At 43.8% G+C, this 25,055-nt stretch overlaps 1 protein-coding gene across 7 annotated transcripts in view; it reads right to left on the bottom strand.

Annotated features, from left to right (window-relative positions):
• Positions 1–625: 625 nt before the first annotated feature.
• Positions 626–25,055, bottom strand: part of PDGFA (platelet derived growth factor subunit A) — a 32,732-nt gene continuing 8,302 nt past the window's right edge. The window contains exons 3-8 of one of the 7 annotated variants that reach the window (XR_010621977.1): positions 24,592–24,696; positions 22,189–22,376; positions 15,068–15,194; positions 7,237–7,410; positions 1,753–1,951; positions 626–1,088 (exon numbers count right to left, since the gene is read on the bottom strand). Coding sequence is in view for 4 of the 7 variants with exons in the window: in XM_065732969.1 (XP_065589041.1) it covers positions 7,277–7,410; positions 15,068–15,194; positions 22,189–22,376; positions 24,592–24,696 (554 nt within the window). In the remaining 3 variants the exon portion in view is untranslated. Of the gene's footprint in view, positions 1,952–7,236; positions 7,411–12,154; positions 12,301–12,426; positions 12,541–13,511; positions 13,595–15,067; positions 15,195–22,188; positions 22,377–24,591; positions 24,697–25,055 lie in introns of those variants that run through there. The other 6 variants (XR_010621978.1, XM_065732969.1, XR_010621979.1 and 3 more) reach the window with 6 other exon arrangements.

Here is a 25,055-nt window from a genome sequence, read left to right as displayed (position 1 = left end):
GACATGGCAGGGAGAGGGCTCTGAGCAGCTCGCGTGAGGGCAGACTCCTCAGATGGGCCTATGGACAAAGGGGTGGGAGGCAGCAGGGACCAAAGCTGGCAGGACTGGAGGAGAAAGAGAGGAGAGGCCCATTAGTCCGACAGCTCTCAGCACTCCTTGACCATAACCAATTAGTCTGGATAAAAGAGAAAAATAAGGCCGCTTCATTCTGTAAGAAAATGATACAGAAATCCACAAGACTGTCCCATCAGCTTGAAGAGTTTCTAATGTCTCCTTTTTAGCTCATCAACCACAATGAAGCATCAAAACAGACTGGGTGAGCTTCCGAGATCCTGAAGACTCACCACCAATCATACCTGATCAAACTGCAAGTTGGAAGATACAAGTCAGTATGGATACGGCCGCTGGATGCGGCCTCTAATGGGGAGAAAGGGACCGAATAGATGAGCTGAGTGGATGAACCCTTGCTACCTTAACAGACACAGCCAGAACAACAAGAAGTGCTAAGAAAAGGGACTGTTTGGTTCTGTCTCATTAACCTGCCCCCAGCTCTACTGAGCCTACAAACCCTGTCTTGATGAAACATCGTGCCATGTCTGCTGGACCCAGCAACAGCTGGCAGCAATCTTTGGCTTCCTGACCCACCCTGATACTGAGGATCGATCACTCAACAGGCAGCACATGTCAAAATAAGTCCCTTTGACTGAGAGTTGTTTATTATTTATCAATAAAATGAAAAGAGATTGTATTGGTTTTCCATCAGGAGCTCAGTTCTGTGTTTGGCAACTTTTTAAACAGTTTGACCATACATGTGACAACACAAAACGTATTTCACTTGCTTGCAGTAGCAGCTTGCTATAAACCCAGTTCGACAAAGATTTACAGTTCTAGCAGCACTGGGATATATGAAATGAGAAGCCCTTTCATCCTTAAGCTGCTCTGCAGTCTTGTTGAGATGAAGGAAGCCATCATTCCTAAGGCTGGAGGAGTGCAGGAGTCACTCAGCTGGTTTGGCTGTGTTAGGAGCAGGAGAGCAAATTGGGTCCAAGGCGAGAGGAGGTCCAGAGAAACAGCAGCCCTTGGGTTCGCTGAACAGTCAAAAAGAAATCCTTAATGACGTTAGCCTCGCTTTGCAGGCTGAAGAGGAGCACAATTTCCATCAACTAAATCATCTTTGCCTTTCCTGAGGGCACTGCAAGAGGACAGACTGTGATCTCTCACCAGCCACTCTGAGGTCTGTGTTCGTCCCACCCACCAGCAGCCTCAAACCTGAGCCCTCTTTGGCACAGCAGGTGGTATCCTTAATCCCACGGAGGGCCAGCCCGGAGCCAAGATTAGCAGAAGAATTTGTTTTCATTAAAATCCAACCTACCATTACCATCCTATCTGATGGTGCAGGTTTAAAATGCACGTGTCCAGCTATTCCAGCAGTTCTGTTTCTGCAGGGAAAGGGCAGTTGGGCAACCTGCCTCTTCACTTTCTAATGTCTTTCTTTCCTTTAATCAGCAAGTAACTAAGACACAGTGATGCATGTTAAACGGACCTCCTCCTGGAGAATTTTGCTGGCAAGGTCAAAGGAGCTGGGATTTCACCTTCGTTATGTTTCTTTTGACTGTGGAATTGGTCTGATTTTCCTTCCAGATATATATATATATATATAATTATTTTTTTTATGGGACTGTGGAAAAAAAAATAAAATATACAGAAAGAGACATACAAATAAACACTAATACAGGCAGGAAAAATACAAACCTTAGCACCATGCACTCCCCTCGTTATTAGACAAAGGTTGGGAAGGGTTCACACGTGTAAAATGCTCATGTGAATTCCGAGATTACCGCTCAGTTTTCTTTCAAGTCGTGGGCTGGAAACAGATGGTGGCTGTAGCGCTTAGGACGACACAACATGTTACTGCAAGCCTAGCCATCTCTCTCTCTCCTCAAAAATGCAGCTGCAAAAAAAGTTGTGGAAAATCACATTAATAGTCTCTTCTACCACACAGTTTTCCAGCCCTTCGTCCCTGGGCAGCACATGGACAGAGCCATCTTGTATCCCAGCAAGAATATTCTCCTTCAGCCTGGCTCGTTAAAATGAGGGGTTTGTCAGCATCTTAAAAAAGGCTCCAGAAGGCAGGTCCTTAAGGTCATAGCTATGTGACCTCAAGCACTCCGTAAGGGAAAGGCTCAAAAGGAAGCAATCGGACTGTCCTTCAGCTGTTCATTATTTATACTTCCAGTTCAGGCCAAGCAGGTTGGTCTGCAGAGAAACAGGAGGACAGGCAGGATATTTGCAAAAGCATCTCCATGACTTAAGGGCCCAAATCTCACTTTCAAAGATGAGCAGAAATTTTCACAAGGGCATATGTCTCCTGATTTTTGATAGGAGCCTTCCAGCGGCCACAAGTCTAGAGGCATCTGAGTGTCTAAGGACAGAAAGAGCAACTAAGCTCACATTTAAATATCTTGCTGTATTTAAGAAAAGATACAAAAGCTCAAGCTGTGGCAGCATATCTGCACCTGAAACCGTGAGGTGAGCCAGGGCTACAACCCCTCAGCTCTCTGGTCACCAGTGAGAGGCTTGTTTACACTAGGGGACAATTTATCATCCATAGGAACTCTGGGTGCTTTGTAAAGATAAAAATATTTTTGTTCCACAATACCTCTAAGGCCTAGAGGACCATCAGCTCACTAGCAGTGAAACCATTAGGTCGGGATTCAGCCCCTTGTCCAGAAGCAGGATTTCTGTATTACTTCTTCAGTTGAGTTAGTTAAGAATCTGGCATATATTATTTTTTCAGGCAAGTGTCACGGATACATTACATCTGAGTATCCGTGCTTCTTCCCTGACTTCCCTATCTTCGTTGATAGAGAACATCAGCACAACGTAACCGTGTTCATCCCTACAAATACAGATGTGATCCTGCTGTCCTCCCTGCAGCTGGAAGCATGCAATGCAGCATTCTGCTTTCTGTGGTGTAGAACAAGACAGCTGAAAGCAACACAGACTTCTACCATTCCCTTTATCACATTTCAGCAGCTAGTCCAGGAAGATCCTACAGAAATTCAACCCTGTACACATTTACAACTTTCAAAAGCTTTTTCCTAGGGGCAGAATCTTTCCAGTGAATAGTGTTACACATCCACTGCATGGCTACCCTACTTAAAGACCTGAGACCCTTCATCTAAGATACAGAAGGTACCTTGTTTTTTTCTTTTCAAAACTTCACCCTGCAAAATTCATTAGTATCCTATACGACAACGTATTTCCTGTAAGTAATGAGCTATAAAGTGTATTAGAAGTTTCCACTTCTGATTTTATCTTTTCCTGATCTAGCCTACAAACTCTTTTGAAGTTGCTCAAAGTGTTCTTCATGTATGCTTGTTTTAGGAAATACCAGATCACTACTGGCAAACTTCTCCTTCATTAAGCAAGATAAAGGAATCAGGATGATATGATCAGCTTAATTTCCCACCTTTTCAAGGAACTGTTTTAAGATTTTTTTTTTCTCCTGCCGTAGAAAAGAAACACACTGAAGAAAATAAGGAAGGAAGAGCCCTCAGAGGCCCACAGAAGGCAGCTGTTGCTAAGGGCTTTCTACTCGAGCAGTTTTCTGCTAGAAAGCCACTGAACAGTTAAATATTTCTGATTTCTCTCAGTGCTATGGAATAATTTTCTGAGAGGTTGCAACCTGCTGCTGAAACTAGCATCACTCCAGGCAATGTGCAAGAGGTTCCTCAGGGCCTCGGCAAGCAAGCCCGCTCAGATCATGCCTAACTTGAAGCATGAGTAACTTCAAAGAGACATCTCATGTGCTTCAAGTTCAGCTTTACCACTGAGCATCTTGTTGAATCACAACTAAGGGGAATGCAGGGAGATAATGGGAAACATTTGCACTTGCTAACCCAAGCTGAGAGGTCCCCAGCCCCCATCAGATTGGCAGATGTAGCACAACAGTGTGGGTTGGCCAAGAGGCTCTTCACAACCAGTGGATATAAGCTGCTAGGTGAACCATTCTGAAGTGCACAGAAGAGAAAGAGATATCCCTGCACAGTGACATCGTGACTTAGAAGCTGCATTTGTGGCCACCAGTAAAATACACGAGCTGTGGGACTCACACACCCCTGTTCTACCATCTTTTGTCACTTTTGCTGTGGAAACCCACTGCAGTTAAGGGAGAATTCAGATCCTGAAGACATATTTGAGTTGCTGCCTGGCTCCAGTGAAGCCTCTGAGCAGCTCATTTCACTGTGGGTGACTCTGGACAAAGACAAGTCATCCTTTCCAAGGTCATGAGCCCCCAGTTTCTATGGGAATCCTACTGAACCCCTCTCCTCAACCAATTTGTTAGCATCAGGGAAACACCAGCTCTCTGGGCAAGAGAAGAGGGAAACTGCAGGGCTAGGTGGCAGCCGGGGAGAACGCATCTTCAGATAGGATGAGTGGAGGATGAGAAGGCATATCTTGGCTTCCTTGAAGTGTTGCAGCATCTCTTCCCACCTTCCTGGTCCCACACAGCAGGCATGGCTGGGCACCAGGCTCTAGTAGAGCAGAGCTCAGGGTAGAGTATCTGCTCTCTTAGAACTCCCCTGGTCTTCAGCAGGGTGCAAAGGAAAAGGTGAAGCATGGCTGGAAATAAGGAGGATGTCCCACGTGAAATGTCAGGCTGGTTCCAGCAGCGAACGGAGCATGGGACAGCTGCTTGAAAAGTCACTGCTGGAAAATACTTTCACTGAACAGCAGAAAGCAAAGCTGAGGTGCATAACTAGCTAGGGAAGGAAGGCAACATTTAACACAGCTTCCCTGGCTCAAAATTAGCCTCTACAAAAAAAAAAAAAAAAAAAAAAAGACAGATTTTGGAACCACTTTACTGCAAGTCTTCAAGAAAAGAAATAAGATCAGATGCCCAAATCCCTGAGACTGCTGAAAAAAAATCACAGTCAGGGGCATCCAGCAACTTTGGAGTGCTCTGGACACTCCAGTGAGGTCTACAAGTTTGAGTCCATCCCCAAAGGGAGCTGAGGTCACTCAGCACTTTACCCACAGACCCTCTGAAAAGAGTCTTCTTACTTGTGGTCAAACAGGGGATATCTTGAATTTATGTCCTGCTTCTCCCCTCGTGAGCAAACAAAGCAATTTCTGTAATTCTACCCGCTAATTGCCAAGGAAAAGTCTGGTAATGAATGCTTTGCATTTTTGACAGGTCAGAGGCTTCCCTAAACAAAATTGCTGTTTTATGTTTTCTATCAGCACATGTTCGCATCCGGGGACCTCAGCAGATTCCAGGGTGGATGAATCTCTGTGGGAAATTGCTCTTCCATATTTTCTTGTTTTAACTGCTCCAGGAAACGAGTCTATTTTTACAACAACACTAAACAGCAAAATATGAAACCATTATCTGCTCCATGTCGAGAGTTTCGGGTCAGTTCTCAGGTAACTGTCATTTCCCAGTGAAGTCAATGGAGTTGCATCTATTTCTGCAAGGTAGTTACGTAATTGGTTGATCAGTTACTAGAACACGCTGCTACCATTGGCCTGAGGAGTGTCCCATTTTCATATGACTCAAAGTCCATCCAAGCCCTGATGTATCGATAAGTGAAGTATTTGGGTATTATGGTCTGTAAAGATGATCATTAACTGCTGAAAGATTTAAGCATAAACATTTTCCATCAACACCTACTCCGCTGCTGAATGATCATCACATACAGTAGATTTCCTGGATTCATTTTTCACCTGCCAAATAAACTGGGGCGGGCTTTTCAACTGTCTAAAATGTGTTTGGGTTTTTTTTTTTCCTGATAATTTCTGATTGCTCTCAAGACTTTTTTTTTATTATTATTATTTCCAGAGGATTTCAAGTGCTACGGATCCATCTGCATCTCTGCTTCTGTTATTCGCACACCTGATCTTAGCAGCCACTCTCGGTTAGAAAGATGGGCAGTAAAACAGATGCCTTCATTACGGATGGTCAAAGGTGGTTTACAGAGGCCGAAAATAGCTGTGATCCTGGAAAGATGAGCGTGCAGCTCTCAGGCTGGGAACTACGTACTCCTGACTTCACACCTAACTGAACAGCTCATCAAACAGCACTCGAGAAACTAGCATACAGACAACAAACTTAGAGACAATATCCAAGGAAAACACTACTTAACCTATGACTCGTTCTTCAATTTACTGCTGTGATTGCAGGCCCCACCTTACAGTCATATGCCGTAATAATAGGTAGCAGTTCAACGAGAACCAACCATAACTTTTATGTGTTGCGGTGATTTCGAGCTACTTCAGCACATAATTTGGCCTGATGCAGCAAATAATTAGAATGACTGATAGGTGACATTCCAGGACTAAAAAAGGAGTGATCAGTCTTCTGATCTTGTTCACTTCCTTTTCTAATTCTTTTTCTAAATAAAAAGTGCCATATTTCACATGGAATTTTAACTCGTTCTTTTTTTCCCATCTCAAATGTGTCTGTTATGGATATAACGGTGAGTTTTCAAATTATGCTCTCTGAGGTACACCATCTGAAATGGGAATCACTGGCATTAGTAACTGCAGACCCAAACCCGCTCCTGCCAGAAAAGCAATTTTTCAAGGCAAAATGGCAACCTGCACAGGAGCAGAAGAGGGGGAATCTAGCAGCATGTTCTAGTCTTGTTACTTCACATTGGGGGGTATCAACAGTGTACGCCGACACTCTAAGGACAAGAAGACCCCTGTCTTACAACTGGAATCCCGTGTCAGAAAAAAGGGTAATGGACACCAACTCTGCTCCATTTGCCTGAAGACAGTGGGATATTTCTCCCAAGTCACAGGCTCAGGCACTGGTTTGAAGAAGGGTAAACACAAGCACCTCTTAAAGTGCTTTTCCACGTTAGGGCCTGGGAAAAGAATTCAGGATTGGGCCTATGATAAAAACAGCTCCCTTGGGAAACGTTACCCACACCATAAAAGGAAGGAATGACAATGAAGTGAGGGGAAAGACAATGAAAAATTGTCCGCTGAATTTTCACAAATTCCCATAAATTCGGACCCTTAATTTGCTCTGTGTGCATAATTCTCATTGCAAAGTCACACAAGGTTGGCTCCACAGCAATGCAGGAAATGACTAGCTCATGATAACATGAAAGGCTGCAGAACTGCATGGGCAGAGAGCTGGATTTTCATCAGTCACTACATTCTTCGATATGGCAGCTTTTTGATCATGTATCCAATGCACAATAATTAGGCAAAATGACTTACCCTCAATCTTTTCAGTATTTATCTCTAAGGGTGCAAGGATTCATTCTTGGAAAGGAAAGATGGTCGTGTGATTTAGGGCACTGGATGAGCACTCAGATCTGACTCCTATCCCTGGTTCGGCCATAGCCTTGCTGTGTGACCTTGCACAGTCACGTCTCCATGCCTCGGTTTCTCCTAAAATGGGATAACAATAGTTCTTTATTTCAGTGGGATATGAGTACAAAGCCGTTCAAGGCTGTGCCACAGAGAGACACTACAGCAAAGAGCAGCATAGGAAAGCTGTGACATGAGTAATACCTTCTATTAAAATGTGGGAAAACACACAGTAATTATTTGAATTTGAATATATATTAATTGAGCCTATATAAGGCAAGCTTTTCTCTTCTACCTGAAATTAAAGCACACATAAGTGAGAACCTCATGGGTTTCAACTTTGGAGATCTGCTTTTTGAGAAGCAGTGGAGTTAGAAACACCAAGAAAACAAGCCCAAGAGAGGGCCAGATCAAAACAGAGTAAGGCTTTCAGAGCCATGGAAGGGGCTTATAAACATCATTTCCTCCACTTCACACTAAAATATGAGTATGCAAATCTGAGGTAGCTTTGCAATTTCGTCTTTGCTTTTGGGTGCACTTTCAAATTGAATTATAATTGGGGACACTGAGTTTAATTAAGCCGTCAGACGTTGTGAATAGCTTCACCACCACTGTTCTGGAGTTACACTGTTACTGCAATGGGACAGAGCTTCTGAGGGAGCCCCTTCACCACTATTTTTCCAAACACAAAGATGAATCTTCTTCTCTCCACAAACGTGTCTATGTAAGAGCTGATGTTTTTCACGTGTGTGGTACATCATGAGCTTGTAAGCCTGGGAGACAGGATCTCAGGGCATATGTCTGGATAAAGCAATTGATTTCAAGATAAACAGATCAAAGACTGTTCTCCTAGGCAGGAGGAGAGCAGAGAGATACATGATGAGGAAGAAACTAGGAAGAGAAAACTGTTTCTGAGTGTGAGAAACAGAGAGATGGGAAAGTCAGGCAGAGAATAGCTGGAAAACAGCTCACAGAAGGGGAATATGGACCTGAGGAGGACAGCCAAGAGAATCCCATAGCTGGAATGCTGCAGCCCACTGGAGGGACGAGATGTGAGATGCTGTTCCAAGTAGAATAAAAGCACTAAGCTCAAAGACACAGAAGATCTGGAGCTGCCTAAGAACCTCCAGGACTGGAGAGGAGCAACTGCCTGCAGTCACTACGTGCTAACAAAGCAGATGCCAAGTAGGACGAAAGACGGCAGAAACCTGGCACATAATCCTTGATTTCACTCAGTACCAACAACTGAAGGGCAGCTCCAAAAGTTGAAGCACAGGATTAAATGCAACGAATTGCCTAGAGAATCAGCAACCACGCACCATACGGTGCCACGGAGGTGTGTTCAGACACTTCCCTCCACGCAAGCTTTCTGATCAGAAAAGACTGCAAAAAGGGTAACATCACACCAACAACTTCTGAATCTCTGGACAGGTGAAGCGACTGCAGAATGTAACTGAAGAACATTTTGTCCTCCAGCTAGTTTTGCAAGGACAAAAACAACAAGGTACGGAAGCGCTGCACGGGAACGCCACTTCCAACAACTACCACCTCCGGGTCCTTCCTGAAGCACCCTACTGGCACCCCACCCCACAAACAGCACTTATCAATCACATATGTGGCAGCTCCAACTGCTCACACCCTTCCCGCTGTCACTCCAAACGCTGCACTTCCGAAGCCCAGGCGGAGTCCAACTCCAACAGACAGTGGAAGAAGGTATGACACGGCATTCACAGATGCACAGAGAACTGTTTAATTTACAGCCACAATGGTGAAACAAACCATTTCAGAGCTCGGACATTCAAAGTTAAGTCTGACACTCATTCTCATATTCACTTATTGTGCTTAAGTATTAGAGAACACAGGATTACATTAACAGTACACGACAATCTGAGATCCCTGCAGGACCGACGAGTGAAAGGGATGAGCAAGAATGAGGGACCAGCCCCTCAAGTGGTGTAAGCTGGTACCGCTCCATTGCAGGCAACAGAGCAACGGTGATTTACACCAGCTGAGGATATGGCCCTTGAAATGTCCAACTTAACTTTGAATTAATGTCTCCTGTGTCACAACCTTTAAGGTTACTGCTCCTTCTGGCTGTATCTGCCAGCTCACAGAAGGCCCAGCAGCACAGCCTGTGATGCTCACAAGGCTCCAGGTCTCAGCTGGACGACAGCGAATGGCACGAATGGCACGACACTGCTCCTCGCTTTAAAGCCATGGACTGGATCCTCATCTGATGTAAATTAGCTTAGGGGCGGCTGAAGTCAAAAACATTTGCCAATTTATACTAGCTGAGAACATAGCCCTGAGATTTTTGTGTTATCTGCTGCATGCCATATAAACATTGTGCTTGAGAGCAAAGGCTCATGTGCGTTTCGTTCCTGGTAACAAAATGAACTCGACACTACAAGTCTCAAACAAACGACTACTGGAAAAGACTCCATTCAGTCTTCATTCTCTCCTGGTTTGCTGAATTTGGCATAACGTGTTTATTTGCTGGCACCAGCAAAATGCATGCCTCTTAGCTTACTTTCTTCCCAAGAACTTAACACAGGCCAGACTCGCTGGTGGTGTAAATCAGCAGAGCTCCATTATACACAACAGTTACTCCAGGGAATCTGGCCCACTGGTTTCAGTGCAACCTCTTACGCCAGTGCGACCATAGGACTCTCAAATTATTCCACTTAAGTGACTTCGACATCCTTTCATACCTGCACAGTGTCTGAGTGGGTCACGTAATGCTTTTCATCTACACGATTTTAATGGATATACGATTTCTTTTTCATTAGATATCTTTTAGACAAAAAGAAAGAAAGAAAGAAAAAAGGAACGGAGCAACATTATTGGCATCCCACTGAAACATAAATATATAAATTACATTTTATACACTTCTTTAAACGCAGACACATACATTCATGTGCATAACATTGTGAACAGTACACTTAGTGGAAAACAAGCACAGACAATCTTAGTTAAAATGTATTTCCAGTTTTGGTGCTCAACAAACACACTGGGAAAATGACCACAAAATAGAACGGTGACTAACTCTATCTCTGCATTAGCATCTGAAAACAATAATGCCTGATAGCTAACATTGCTTTGTTTGGTTGAAACTGGACGTAGCTTCGGGAACGGGGGGAGGGGGGGATGTCTGTACTACTTGTAAAGAAATGGAAAGGCTAAAAGTCTCTCTTTCGTTAAGGTTCTGCAGTTCACTCACACTTGAAGGTATTTTTTTATTTGAGTGGGAACACTGTCCTAAGACAAACTCTTTCGTCATTCCAAACTAAAGAGGAGGAAACCCTTTCATCTCTTTGCCCATGTTTCACAAAGAAAAGAATCCAGTAGTTCATTTTACATATCCAATGAGATAACCCAAATAAAACGAAGGGTACATAACCCAAACTACTGGGGTGGGGCAGCGATTCTGGCCTGGCGAGCAGCCGTGTCACATCTGGCACAGCCCTACATTTCCAAAGCAGTAAAGCAGCACTGAGCCATGTGGCTCCCACTGCAATCCATGGGGAGCTCTGCACGTAATCCTTTGGCACTCTGAAAATACAGGAGTTTGTGCCAGACTATCTGCCCCGCTATAGTTAAAATAGATTTTGATGTTATTTGGGCTAGTCTACTACAAAAATATGACCACAAAATGCTTTTTTTTTTTTCTTTTTTTCTTTTTCTTTCTTTTTTTTTTTTTTTTTTGGTTCAAGAAAACATAGCAGGCTTTCTCAGGTATATAAAACTGTTAATTTTTAGATAAAAATACAAACTTCACCTTTACAAAAACACATATTTCTGTTGAATACACATAAAGCATAACATTTTACCAAAAATAAAGAATTTTAGGTTCTGTTCAAATATTTGCAGCAAGGTAGTTCCCATGCCACCATGACATTGTACAATGCAGATACAAGAACTTGTACATTTCACACAGCTCCAACATGTGAAATAAAAGTATCTGTATATTGATAAGAATGACAATTGCTAACACAATATCACTAGTAGGCAACTGGCATAAGTCTTAAAGGAAAAAAAAAGGATTTTTGCATGGATATCCTATGATTTGTTTACGCACGTCTCTCTTTTTTTTCCTCTTTGTTTCTTTTTACGTAATGCTTTAAATTACGGGGGAGGTTGGGGAACATAAACCAAGAAACGTCTAGAAAATTATGCATAGGTATACCATTTTTATTTTAATACATCTCATTAGTTTGCATCTCACTAGGAGAAACACCGCAATGTTTTGTGTTCTGTTATACCAGTCTTTCATATGTGTTATTGGCAAATGTAGTCCAAGAGATAATAAAAAGCTAGGCAAAGAGTAAAAAGAAAACTTAATAATCACTTTATGGTGTAAAAAAAAAAAAAATCCACTTAAGGCTCCCCAGAAGGTTTTCTTTTTTTTTTTTTGTATAGACTTTGAAAACACCACCAAGCAAGGATGTATTGTTCTATAGTGTTTGCGTGGCATTTGATCGTTTCATACATTCCTGCTTTTTTTGTGCCTGAAGTCCATCAGTGTCCATCCATCTTCATCAAGAACGCAGGCACATTTCTTGACGTAAAGCACCGTTGACTGCTCTGACAGAAATCCACTATTCACTCTGATTTTTGCCATGTTTTTGGGTACTTTTGGTATCCTCCATTCATTCATTCAACTGTCTTTTTTTCTTTTCTTTTTTTCTTTTTTTTTGTTGTTTTTTTTCTTTTTTGGATAGGGAAGCTTCCTATTGTTTCACAGAGTGCTACAATACTTGCTTTGATGTCACATTAAACAAATGTACATTGTCTCTTTGTTCTCATTAAGTGTTCTTTTGAGCCAGTTTGTTTTTTTTTTTTCCACACAGGAGAACAAATAAAGTATACAGTCAATAAGCACCATACATAGTAGGTTCAGGAATGTAACAAACCATGTACATCCATGTCCCAGAGAGAAGTTTTTTTTTCTAGCTTATTTTCACCTTACATCTGCAGGAGAGAAAAAAGATACAATAACTCTATGATTAGAATCAAAGGTCCTATCCTCTAAGCAGATGATTTAAAAATAAAAAGAATAAAAAAAAAATAAGCTGTTCTGCATGAAGAGTCACTAACCTGGGGCAAGAGGCTCTAAATGCTGCTCTGATTGAGTTTACATGCGCACTTTTAAAGTTGAATTTTAGAAAATCTTTGCTTCTATCATACTACTCCCAACAAATACCTGTTAATCTGAAACAGGATATCAAGTTTAGCATTTTTTAGAAAAGACACACCGGTATAAATGAAAACTGCTGTTGGGAGTTCATGTGCAAGAAGAGGTGCTCGAAATTCAATTCACCGTCATACGGGCGTTGGGCACATACACTGCAAAATCCAAATCCTTCCCACTCCAAACACTCCAACCAAATGCAAGGGCTGCAATTTACATAATTTCAAGTCATTAAGAAATGAAAACGCCGTATTTAATTTGGAATATCGCATCATCATATGCTGCTAATATGCTGGCCAACAGATTTCAGGCATTTTTGCATTGAGAAGGTGTTTGTTTTTCACTATGCTGAAAAACTCATGAATTTTGATGGCTGGCTGTTATCATCCTACTGAGACTGAACAGAGCAAACAAAAAAAATCTTAATTTTGTGGTGTAAGTAACACAGGGCCTCGCAACACAAAAGTGGCATTTCTAAGCGTCCTCGTCCTCGGGGGCATGTACAATCAATCCCAGTTCATGCCAAAACAAGGGTTTGATGGCCATGCAAAGAATAATATTTACTACGTACACACACTGGATGTTTTACAGACAACGATGGGAACACAACGATTTGTATACCTGGCAATTCATTCATGCATTATTACGTGATGTTCGACCTCAGAAATCAATAATAACAAAACGAAAGCAGAGGCAATGGAACTTGAGATTTCAGAAGCTGAAGTATTAGCACCCTCTAAAAAAAATAAAAATGGGGAAAAAAAAAGGCAAGAAAAGGAAGTAGCTCAAGAATGTAAGATGCTGATGGTGATGTGGAGCTTAAAGGAAAAATACCAGCAGGTAGAATTATCAAAGCCAATCAAATCTAATCTCTTTGCAGCCTTGAGGTAGCAAGTGTCAAGATTTTGAACAGTGATTAAGTTGAAGTGATGGTATTTGATTAAGTTTTCCAGTACTTGTGCTATTAGGGTGTTCAGCATATAGGTCCTACCTGAATATCAAATAGTTCCAGTAGGTTTTATGTTGGTTTTAACTTTTTTCGTTTCCGTTTTTTACCTGATTCCCTAGGCCTTCCTGTTAACATAAGGGCAGGGCTGGTCAAAAGCCCCAAGGTAACGCATTTCGTTGAACACTGAAGCAATAAATACTCAAACCGTTTACATTTCAAAGAAATCTCATTATCCTTTGCATAAAAGTAGTAACTTCAAAACGTCTGATTTCACATTCCGTTTATAGAGTAATTACACAAAAGTAAAGAAATAATAAACGAAGTTGACATTGCATACGTCATTTCCAAGATCCATCTATAATTACTGTTACCATGCTGTATTCAACACACGCTTTCAGCTCAGTTAAGCTATTTTCAGCTCACCATCCACTTGCTGGTACAAATTTTATTCCTATCAGTTATTAAATCCTAGAAAACCGTACTCTTCCGTTAAATGTCTACCCCATTTTTCACACATAATTGATCTAACAGAACATTTTTTTTTCCATATGCAAGACAGAAAAAAATATTAAACCATACATACACAAAAATAACCATTTAAAATGGGCTTTTGACTACTCATAACTCAGCCTTGTTTGAGCTAGAACATTCTGCCTGGATTATAAATCGATGTCCAACAGAAATCACAACAGAGGCCTACCTTTGCTTTCCTACAAATTCTAATTCTGTTCTGTACAAAGCAACTGCAGCAGACATTCACTTAGGCCAGGTTTAATGTCTGCATGCTAGATAGAGGCAGTCCTATGAATCCCACCATCACTTTCCTCCTACACTGACCTGCTCTTCACTGACTCTAATTTTGGGGCTGAATCTCCTGTACCCTCTAAGCTCCTGGAAGAGGTGAAAGTGAACTTCTGCAGTTGTTCTGAATGTTACAAGTCCTGCATTGCACCTAGGAAGAGGATCTGAGCTAGTAATTTTAGGCACTTTATGAAAGTCGCATTGAAAATATTTTTCCCACATGTCCTTCCCCATCATTATTTAAGTTTTGTCTTGAGAGGGCAAGCACACATTTAACCCAGCATCGACCAATGAATTCTTGACTATGTGTAAGCAAGAAATCAACAGGAACAGGCACTGTTGTTTCAAAACTCACTACTTCTGAATCTAAAATTTATTCCTAAGTGCTTTATGTTCGTTTCATGAATATTTTCCCCAAGGTCAAGTAAATCTCAGCCTTAACTACATCTCCACAAAGCCTAAAGAAATGGGGCAACAGTTCACCAATAAGTTGCGAGAGGACAACCTTTAACTTCATTAAGCAAGACCTGTGCAATATTGGGCATTTACTTTTATTTCACAGAAGCACACAGATTTCAAGTCTAACCTAATGAGAATGGACAGAATTTAAACTTCAAGTCCAAACTTTTCCTCCAGCACAAACTGTTCCTCATTTTGCATCTCTGACACCCAGAGAAGTAGCTGGGGGCTTCTCTACTGAGTTCACTGGAAGCAAGGTTTGCTTTACATTCTTTACTAAAATAAAAACAAGTTCTATATGAAATAAGCATTAATGCAAAAATAAAAGGAAAACGTACCAGTTTCTTCTTCTCTATAATCTGAATTAGTATTTGTTGATGTACAGGTGCATTCCATATGCTCTTCTAATCTCACCAGAACTTCTTTTAATTTTGGCTTTTTTCTAACATATTCCACTTTTGCCACCTATAAAATACGATGAGGTAGGTACTGAGATACATTAACATAGTTCAGGACTGAAGACAGATAACTATATACCCCTACTTTTGAATGAAGCCAAACCCATATAAAATGTTAGCATAATGATCCTCTTTTATCTTAATTGTGCATCATGCAACCATTTATTGCACAGACTGTTTACTCAAGTTCACCACTCTGAAACAGTTCTCTTTTTCCCCCAAGATAAAATAATTTCCCATTCATGTCATTCTGAAGTTTTAAGCAACTCGGTTTTCACATATATCACAATGAACTTATATAGGAACTCTAATCAGTGTTTGTTCTTGCAGACTGCCCCTTTCAACATGCTGTTCTGTATGTGTTGACCACTGTGCTTAAGCTGAAAGCTAACAGTGAAGGCATTCGGTTAGTTCGTAACACATTCTCTAGTTCACAAATTGTTGTCTTCAGAGTCCTCTGGATGTCAAGTACTCAGCCCTTCAGATACCCTGCATCTGAGTATCAGCCTAGAAAGCAGTAATCTCAGTCCTACTTGCTTCTTGCAGCCACTTGAGACTTGCTTACAAGAGCTCCCATGCATTGTTGTTAGGTCCAGGAGAACTACTACTTGCAAACTATATCCAGCCTTTGCTTTTCTTTGTGGATGGCCAGAGGTACACTGCTCCTCTCTGATCCACCCAACTGCACTCTGAGCCCCTTTGAAAAGTCCGGGGGGCAAAGTGAGGTTGGAGGAAGGAGCACCTAGGGTCTCAGTGCAAAGAAAACCAACACAAAAGGCAAGGACACTGAGGCTGGAGGGACACTGAACATGAGGAAACCTGAGCAGCCCAGTGCCAGCAGGCAGGGCAGGAGCACGAGGCAGGCAGCAGGAGCACTGCTGGGCTGGGGTACCGCCATAGACGGGCTGTGGGGTGCTGGGCACAGAGTTGTGCTGAGAGTAACAGGCATGGTGGTCACAGCCGTGCAACAGAATATGGTACAGAGTGGGAAAAGTGTGCTACACAGCATCTAAATTTAGTTTACAATTGTGTTGAGTAGGTGGCAACCGTTTGCTCAAAATGGTAAGCACTGAAATGATGGTTCCTCAGTTCTACTAGTGATTTGTCTACTGCATCATCTATGCCTCAGCAAACAGGAAGACAGCTTCACACAGGTATGCATTGTAAATGAGACAGGTAAAGAAGCAGAAGGATGAGAGAGGCAGATTGCCTGCAGAGAAGTTAAATGACAGAGCCAAAAGGTCCAACCCAAGCAAAACCCCCAAAATAAAGCCATCACACTCTCCTTGTAACGATCTACTGCTGCGCTTGGCAGGGTTTCCATGATCCAAATCAACCTTCAAACCATGAAAACCACGCCCTGGCCCTCCCCAAAACGGAACAACAGTCTCACAGAATGAGAGTGGTGACTGGAAAAAACATCACATCCCCAGTTCCCAGAAACACTCTTTTGGCTCTGTGGATGTACATAAACTACCAGGGACTTCTGAATGACAGTAACAGAAGCGAGAGCAAAATCCTGGCCTTGTTAAAGTCAGTGGGAGGTCTGCCATTGCTTGCACAGAGCCAGGATTTCAAATCCAGGTTTTAGTCACCACCTCTTCTGTCAAAAGGATCTGGAGACTATTTTCGTTTACCCGGCAAACCAAAGTTGCAGAGAGACAGATATATCAACTAAGATGTCCACATTAAAGGTATCTTCAAAAACTCTCCTATCTCCATATAAACAGATTAAGAGGTGGCCATGACATATGAGAATACTTCAGCCTGAAGATTAACGATGGGTCAAAGCAGTAGGCTTCAAAATCTCCTATCAGGAGCCAACTCCAACAAGTTCTTGTGAAAATGTATGGTAGACACAGTCATCCAGCATGAAAGAATGACTAACCCTTAAAATTTACAAAAACAAACAGTAATTAAGACACCTCCAGCACCACAGACAAAGAAAAGAGACCCAGCAATCATGGAACAGCTCTCAGATCTGCCGTGCTTATTTCAGCTGTTGGAATAAACCAGCCTGACTGAAAATTACGTGCAACAAAAACAAAATGTCATCCAACATTTCAAAGTCTGTGCCTGTTTTGCTTTGTTTGCCACAATGAAAGTTATATGCAGTTCCTGTGGCTACTTGGTATCACACAACGGATCAAAACAGAACACACAAAAAAAGGTGGTGCTTTGAATAATAGGATCATAAAGAATTCAAGAAACAGTTTAAATCTCTGGATTTTTACAACACTGTAGTTACAATACAGTCCAGCATGTAGTTGAAGGAATGACGTTTTTCAGCATGCTGTAAACTTTCCATCTGAAGCAGCACACAAAAGAGTTAAATTGCCATGCTTGTGTCATCTCCTAGCACCTGCTGCCAAACAGGATCTGTAATTAACGCTAATCTGAAACGATAAAGGTTGCAGGTCAGATTTTCAGTGGCTATAAACAGGGATGGCTGTGCTAATAGTGTGGGGTTTGGCCTTTTGTTAAGTGTCTGTTTTCTTCTTTGTATTTTTGCCCCTGGTGTTTATCTTGTGCAGTTACTGTCACATGTATTACCAACTGCTTTGATGGCCAGTCCTCAACAAACCACCCATACCAACATCAGCTTCTTCTACTTCTCTCTAATGCAACAGAACTAAAAACCGCAACCTCAAATCCCTCCAGAACTGAAAAAGATTACTACATAAGGGCTAAGGGAGAGAAAGAAGACAACCAACCAGCTTGGCTAAGTGGTGTGAAACCAATGGTACTATCTGATTCATAGCAGAGCCTGCGTATCACGCTACAGTACGGATTGGTAGCTAGGTGAAAGTGAAAATAAAATCTGAAAAAGAACATGGCCTCGTGGAAAGTCATGGAAACACTTATTCTAGAGCTCCTGCAAGAGAGAGACCGGGGAGGTACAGCAGGACGAAAACAGCACTGATAGCAGCAGCGGGCAGAACTGCCCTACCACACAGCTGACAGCTTCCGCGGGCTGGAATTTGCATGGAAATCTCAGCCCAGAAAATTCCTTGTCTAACACAGAGCAGCAAAGCTCACAAGGCCGACAGCTAAATACAGGATGGGAAAAACAACCGAAGAAAGACACACTGAGGGTGCTCCTTGGGATTAGCCATTCCTCCCGCATTCAAGTGCCTTACAACCCCGTTCTTTACAGCACTCAGGCCTGCGAGGCAGACTCAGGCCTACAGGGAGTAAAGGCACCGGAGGGGCTCAGCAGGGACCTGCCAAGTCCTGCGTGCTCTGGGGCTGTCGGGACGGGCACAGTGCCCACCAGGAGACACGCTGCCAGCTGCGCACGCCGCCCTGTGCAGGGAGGCAGGCCGCCCCGCAGCCTGGCTGCCACCCACGTTCAAAACTCCATGAAAGACATTCACAGGGCACTCCTCCAGCCCAACCCCCAGGGGAAGCCCTGCGCGTGGACACTCGGGGAGTGCAGCCCGGAGCAAGGCCCTGGGTGCTGCCACTGCTGCAGGGACAGGGAGGCACAGGCAGGGCGGCCCTGTCAGTGTGTCACAGCAGCAGGACGCTGGGAACGCAGCCCCCAAAGGCACGAGAGGCTGAGGCTGCTGCGGGGCACATTGGGAAGGCGACCGAACGCTTCATTTGGACTGGGGCTTCCCTCCATTCCTAAACCGGCCTTCTGCCTCCCTGTCAGCTGGCCCTGCCGGCCACTGGCAGTAATCTTCTGTTAGTCACAGCTAAGACCGAAGTGCTGCTTACCCTCCTGACTGAAGCAGTCACTGAGGACAAACGTCCTTCAGGACATGGACACGGCACACAGCCATTGCACCTGCACACACCACTGCCCCTATGGGCCCTTGCGAACCTTCCTGGGTGCTGGGCAGCTCTGCTGAACACCTTTCTGCACTTCTCTTTACAACCTCCCAGCAACACCCAAGCCGAGGAGCAGCACTGCCTTCCCTCCAGCTCCCTCCCCCCTGTATTAATTTCCTGCCCCGACACACTACGTTAAACCTCCCCCATCAGCTCAGTGCTGAATACTCAGAAATGGCTGAAGCGGGCACGGCTACAGCCCAAGGCAAAGCAGAAGGCAGAGCTGAGGTGATTTATGCTATTTCTTTGCTTAGAAATGAGCAATGCTGCAAACAATAGTAATACTCAGCCTGGCTACTCGACATCGTAAGCAGGACTTGCTGCCCCAGTCAAAAAAGTGAGTAGTAATTGCACTGAATATTACAAGAAACATACTGGCAAGACTCAGTTCAGAACCCCCCCCCAAATAATTTACATCTAGTATTTGGTAAATATGTGATCTCACTGTGCAACGGTATCTGCAGATGTTACTGAAATGCTTTTGCAGACAGAAGAAGGAAAATATCTGTAACGCACACCGATACCCCTCCTCACCAACCCTTGCTACCATTTCTCCATCAGAAGGATAGAACTGCAACTCCCTCCTTCCTATCAAAGAGGAACTCCCAGCCGGGTGCTTCACCTCAGGTTCCTGCAGTGCTGCTCAGGTACAGTTTGCTGAGTAAGGATTTCTTTAGGACCAGAAGCTGTGCTCTCCAGGGCTCCCTGCCCCACCCAACAAAGGGGAAATCTCAGAACACTTGTTTTGGGAAAGTCATGTCACCAACAGCACTGGCTCGCAGCCTCCCTGCAGCTCCAGCTCCACAAGCCCAGTAACAGTACACTGGGCACCTGAACATGGCTCCATGAAGGCAAAGCGAGGACATCCCGAAACCCTATAGCCTTTAAGTCATGTCCTCGAGAAAGGAATGTGCCAGTACAAGCCCCTCCGCTGCTCCTCTCACACTGCTTCAGCTGTCTCTTAACCTTGAATACAGAAGCCCTCAGTAAGACAAAGAAAACACCCTCTGCTTTAGCCCGTTAGATGATGCAAACCCACTTGCTGACCTTTCTGGGTGAACATTTCTCTAGTGTGAATGGGCCAGCTATGATCTCACTACCTTGTCAATGAAGAGGAAGTGGGGAAAGCCTTTTCAATGTTTAATCAAAAGAGGGCTTTTATGCAGTCTGACATCAGGGGAAAATACAAGACGGCTTTCCAACCACATTGCAGAACAGCTGAGGCTCTCCAAAAACTCTCCCCCTACCTTTCCAGCAACCCTTACTCTGGGCCAGCTACTTAATGGCATGAGCAGACATTAAGCTCTGAACGTCAGATTGACAAAAAGCTCAGAAAACCATCAATTATATCAAAGCTACAAGAGGATATGACTCTGGAGGGCATAAATATGGATTCTGTTCAGAGATTTCTGGTGTGACAGTGGGGTCAGCCTACAACCTTTACAATGAACATCCTGTTCCTGTTTGACCTCTTGTCCTTTTTTCTCTTCCCCACCCCCCGCCCAAACTTAATGACTATTTGGAGCAGTCTTGGAGTTTGGGAAAAAAAAGAAAAAACACCCTCCAAAGCAGACTGACGTATATTGATATCGCTGGTGGCAATATATTTACACAGTCACAAAGGGCAGCTGCTCAGCTGAGACTGCTTTTAGCTTGCGCCCTATTAAAATGAATGCAAATCTAAAAGCACTCAAAGCGTTATCAGAGGAATGAGTGAGAGATTCTGTGCTGGGAAGCAGCCCCAGCAGCAACATCCCACAAAGGTGCTGCCAGTTACAGTCTGCATCCCTGAGGCTTCCAGGGAGCCCTGGGGTCTCTGAGCAACAGCAGACTGCCACAGTCTTTCCCTGCCATCACTGCAGGGACAGGCTACAAGCACAGGGCTACTCAGTCCTACCAACAAATGCTAACACGCTTCACAACACACAGGACAGCTCTTCGCTGGCCACCTCCAATTGCTTTGTATCCATCAGTTGACACACAAAATTAATAGGATACCAAACCCCAGAGTAACAGCACTAGATATAACGCTGAAGCATTTAGCTGCTCAGCTTCGGTTACAACTGCAACGCTTCAGCTTCTTTGGTTTGTTCTCAGCTATGAACCCAAGTTTTTCCTCATTTTTCATTGCTGCTGCAAAGCCCCACACAGGCCAAGCAGCAAGCAAGTGCAAAATATAACTGCTTTTGCAAAAAGTGAGGAAACCTCTTCAGATGTTGCTCCGGCTTATTTGGATGCGAAAACATTTTTCAGATGCTCAGAAAAGGAAAAGAAGGCCTGCTCAGATGCCTGCCTGCGTGTATGGAAAACACTGAGTTGACCCAGATGCCACACTTTGTGTTCACTACGTGGGTTAGGAGCACCTTTCTCAAGAAGAAATCCATTCCAAGTAGAGAGTTCAGGGTGTTGCGCTGGGCAATTTTATGCTCAAGAATGTGGGTTGGTTTCTTTCTTATTTTTATTTTAAACAAATTCTGCTCTTAAAATACTCAAAGCCACATGAACTCAGAGCTTTAGCAGTGTAAGTGCTAAGTCTAATCTCCTACACGCAGATGTAAATCAACATTACTTGTTCAAACACTGATAAAAATTAGAACAGAGTGAAGCCTAATGAATGCAAGAAATATTTCACGTAGTATTTACTGGAAAATTGCAACAGGGATTTCGTCTAATGAGTAAATACAGCATGAAGCCGTTGAGTCTTCTATCCCTGGGGTAAGATAATTTGAAACACATTTTTTTCAGATCAAAAGTGTTATGTTGTCAAATATAAAAGCCCAATTTAGGCTTCATAATATTTAATTAAGAAAACAGCATTCCACAGTATGATTTTTTTAATGTTTTTAAGTCCAATGCCCCTTGAGTCATTTTATCTTCTGAACTTTTAAGATTTGTACAGTGCGAGATGATGGGAAAGACACGATCGACTTTGTTTTCATTACTAAAAGAAGGAAGACCTAAGGGGAATCCTGTGGAAACCAAATCCAAACCCAAGGTTTTCCAGCGACCGTGTCATTTGAAAAAGGCCCTTGGCTCACCCAGCACAGACAGGAGCACGGCAGCCAGCCCTCTTGCTCAGAGGGTGGACACTGAGGACCCAGGTCACGCAGAACAGCCACAATACCTGACGTTCCTACACTCAGGAGGTTCTTAGCTCCGCTCACCTTGACGCTTCTGTGGTGTATCCGCGAGGGCTGGCATTTCACGCTGCTGGTGTTGCAGCAGCCAGTGCAGCGCTTCACCTCCACGCACGGCGGCCATATGAGGAAGTTGGCCGAGGTGGGATCAATCTGACTCCGAGGTATCTCGTATATCACCGTCCGTGTTTTGCAGACAGCCGGGATGGCCTCCTCTGCGAACAGAAGAGACGCACACTTCCAGGTGAACAGCTGCTCTCACCTCAGAGCACCCACGTACAGATTTACGAGCGGCATCCTCAGCCCCAGGCGACAGCTCCCAGCGCCCAGCACTTCCTGACACGCCGGTGCTGAGCACTGTTTGCCTACCACTGCACTGTGGGTGCTGCCCTAGGGGAAAGCTGGACTCACTCCCAAAAGCCCAACCCTAAAACGCATGATGACAAAGGCCTGGCTCCCAACACAGCTCAGAGCATATTCCGCTAGGTAAGACAATCCCGGCTCTTCTGATGTGAGCAAGCCAGAGGCTTCTCTGCCATCTTTGACAGTCCTCCCGTGCAGCCTCATAGCGACTGCTGAACAGCAGCTGTTATTTTACAGTATTGGGGCAATCACCGCACACATATATTATCACACCAACATGCAATACCTGGCAAATGTCGCCACAGAAGCTGCACTGAGGATATTTTTATCACACTCAGATTGGCTGAGCTGGGTAACAAGCTGCGCCAGCTTGAAGCTTCTGAGTCTTGGGTTTCCGTTTCCACAGCCTTAACATCGTCATATCAGGGAGTCTGGTCCACACGCCATCCCAGTGGGCAAAAGTCATTTTGTTCTAATTGAAAGCTCTGGGTTTTATCTCCTTTGTTATTTTTGAATGAGGCAAAACCACAAGAGTAGCATGACCGAGGAACCTGCAGTGTGATTTTCAGGTGAACGAATTCACTGCTGGGTTCAGGTAAGGTGAGCTTGTTGCTGGCAGCTTAGGCCACATGAGCACCAGAACAACTGGAATCGTAGAATCACTGAGAGTTGGAAGGAATCTCTAAAGGTCACCTAGTCCAACTCCCCTGCAACGAGCAGGGACACCCTCGGCTCTGTCCCACAGCTCCGTGTGATTGCTGTCATGAGAAACCCAAACCACGCATCGTTCTCAACCTAGGGACTGCCTAGGAAGTCAAACTGGTAACTTAAAACGGTCCAGAAAATAATAGCAATCGCAGGGACAGCTCGTTTGGTGGTGAGCTCTCTGAAGGCAGCTTGGATGTTTTGCCTTTGAGTGGAAGCAGCGATCGCTTCGGGTCACACGGGGCAGGGAACTGTAACTCTGCCTGCGCTTCTTCAGTTACTCCTGAAGCACGAGAAGTTCAGGCTTGGCCTGCAACGTAACATGAAAATCTAGGCCTGGCTTTTAAAGAGGTATGTTTCGGTTGTCTAAACAGAGTGAAAATTCTTCTTGCTCAATCCCCAGTGCCACAAACTTGACAAAATGAAAGGAGCCATCGCTGCAAGATAGCTGGCAACTCCTACACGTTATTGAGCTCACACAGCTCCCAGTGACTGCTCTGGTGAGGGACCCAGCACCCAGCAGAGCAAGGTGCCAAGTGCAGCAGACTGCTTCAGAACCGCTGCTCTCTAGAGGCATTCAGTGTGACGAGCACACATGCCAATCCACACTGCAAACCCGTGCCGACAGCATGCTGTGCTATCTACTGCGGGCAACCAGGGCTCCGAGCTACGATATATCGACTCTGCGTTACCTTAAATAGATAAGAACACGGATGCTTCCCACCATCAATAAAACGGTCCGTCAGATCTGATCAGATGAACATGCACTGCTTACAGAAACTGCCCTAACATTCCTTAGCATCTCTTTAATTTGGGATCTGGGCTTTACTGGATCGCCATCACTAGTGTTTAATAAGAACGAAAAAATCCCCTGTCAACACGGCTGGTGCTCCACACCACGATGAAATGAATGTCCCACTGTTTCCATCAATGGCTTTTAATTTTTTGGATAAACTGTTTTTTCCTTTGGAATAAAGAGTCAAGCTGTTTCCTTTTGTGGAGCTTCTGTACTGAAAACTCCACCAACTGTTGATGTTTTTTAAAGCAAACGGCTGTAGTTGTTCCCCACACGATGAATTATACATTGAATATCACAGCATTTTCCAAGCAAGGTCTAGCTTTGTAACATGCTGCAACAAGAAAGTGAATGTAAAGAATTTGTGCTTGTCTGTCTCCTATGGACAACCTCCACAAAACAGCTTCTCAGGCAACAGCTCGCTCGGTGCAATAAGAAAAGGAGAAGCTAGAAATGGCTTTTCTCCTTTTTGTGCACATCCCATTTTTCCAGTGAAATGCCCTGCTTGGCTGACCAGAAGCACCCCTCTGTTCTTCCTCCCCAAGTACAAATAGCTTGTTTCTTACCAATGCTTCTTTTCCTGCGAATGGGCACAGGGCGATTCTCTTGCACATGCTTAGCAGAATGAACACTGTAAGACCTCAAGTTTGTCTCTGAAACATCATCGTATCCTGTAAGAGGAAAGAAAGTATTAAACCTCAGCAATGTTCCCAGCAGGAATGCTGCTAACAAAGCTGTTCCATACGCATAAAGCTACACAAGTCCAAATCCCACTGCAATTAATCAAATGTAATTCCTATCAATGCAATTGCGAGGGTTTAAGGCGGGGAAGGCATAAACATGAAATGCCATGTAAAAGCATGCATAGCATCATTCTGATACCCATTTTACTAAAAGCCCTCCCAAAAAAGCACGACCTCTGTGATACAAAACCCTGTATGAAGCAAAACGTTCACTTCAGAAATAAGAACAACAGTATTTCATTGGGGATTTTTCTTAGGAGAAGTTTTTTGAAGCTCTGGCACGAGGC

The sequence above is a fragment of the Cyrtonyx montezumae genome, unplaced genomic scaffold (genome assembly GCF_038088225.1).
Source record: "Cyrtonyx montezumae isolate F1298 unplaced genomic scaffold, pur_monq_1.0 scaffold_16, whole genome shotgun sequence".
NCBI classification, from domain to species: Eukaryota; Metazoa; Chordata; class Aves; order Galliformes; family Odontophoridae; genus Cyrtonyx; species Cyrtonyx montezumae.
The sequence above is the reverse complement of the archived record's forward strand: the minus strand, read 5'-3'. Positions and strand labels throughout refer to the sequence as shown.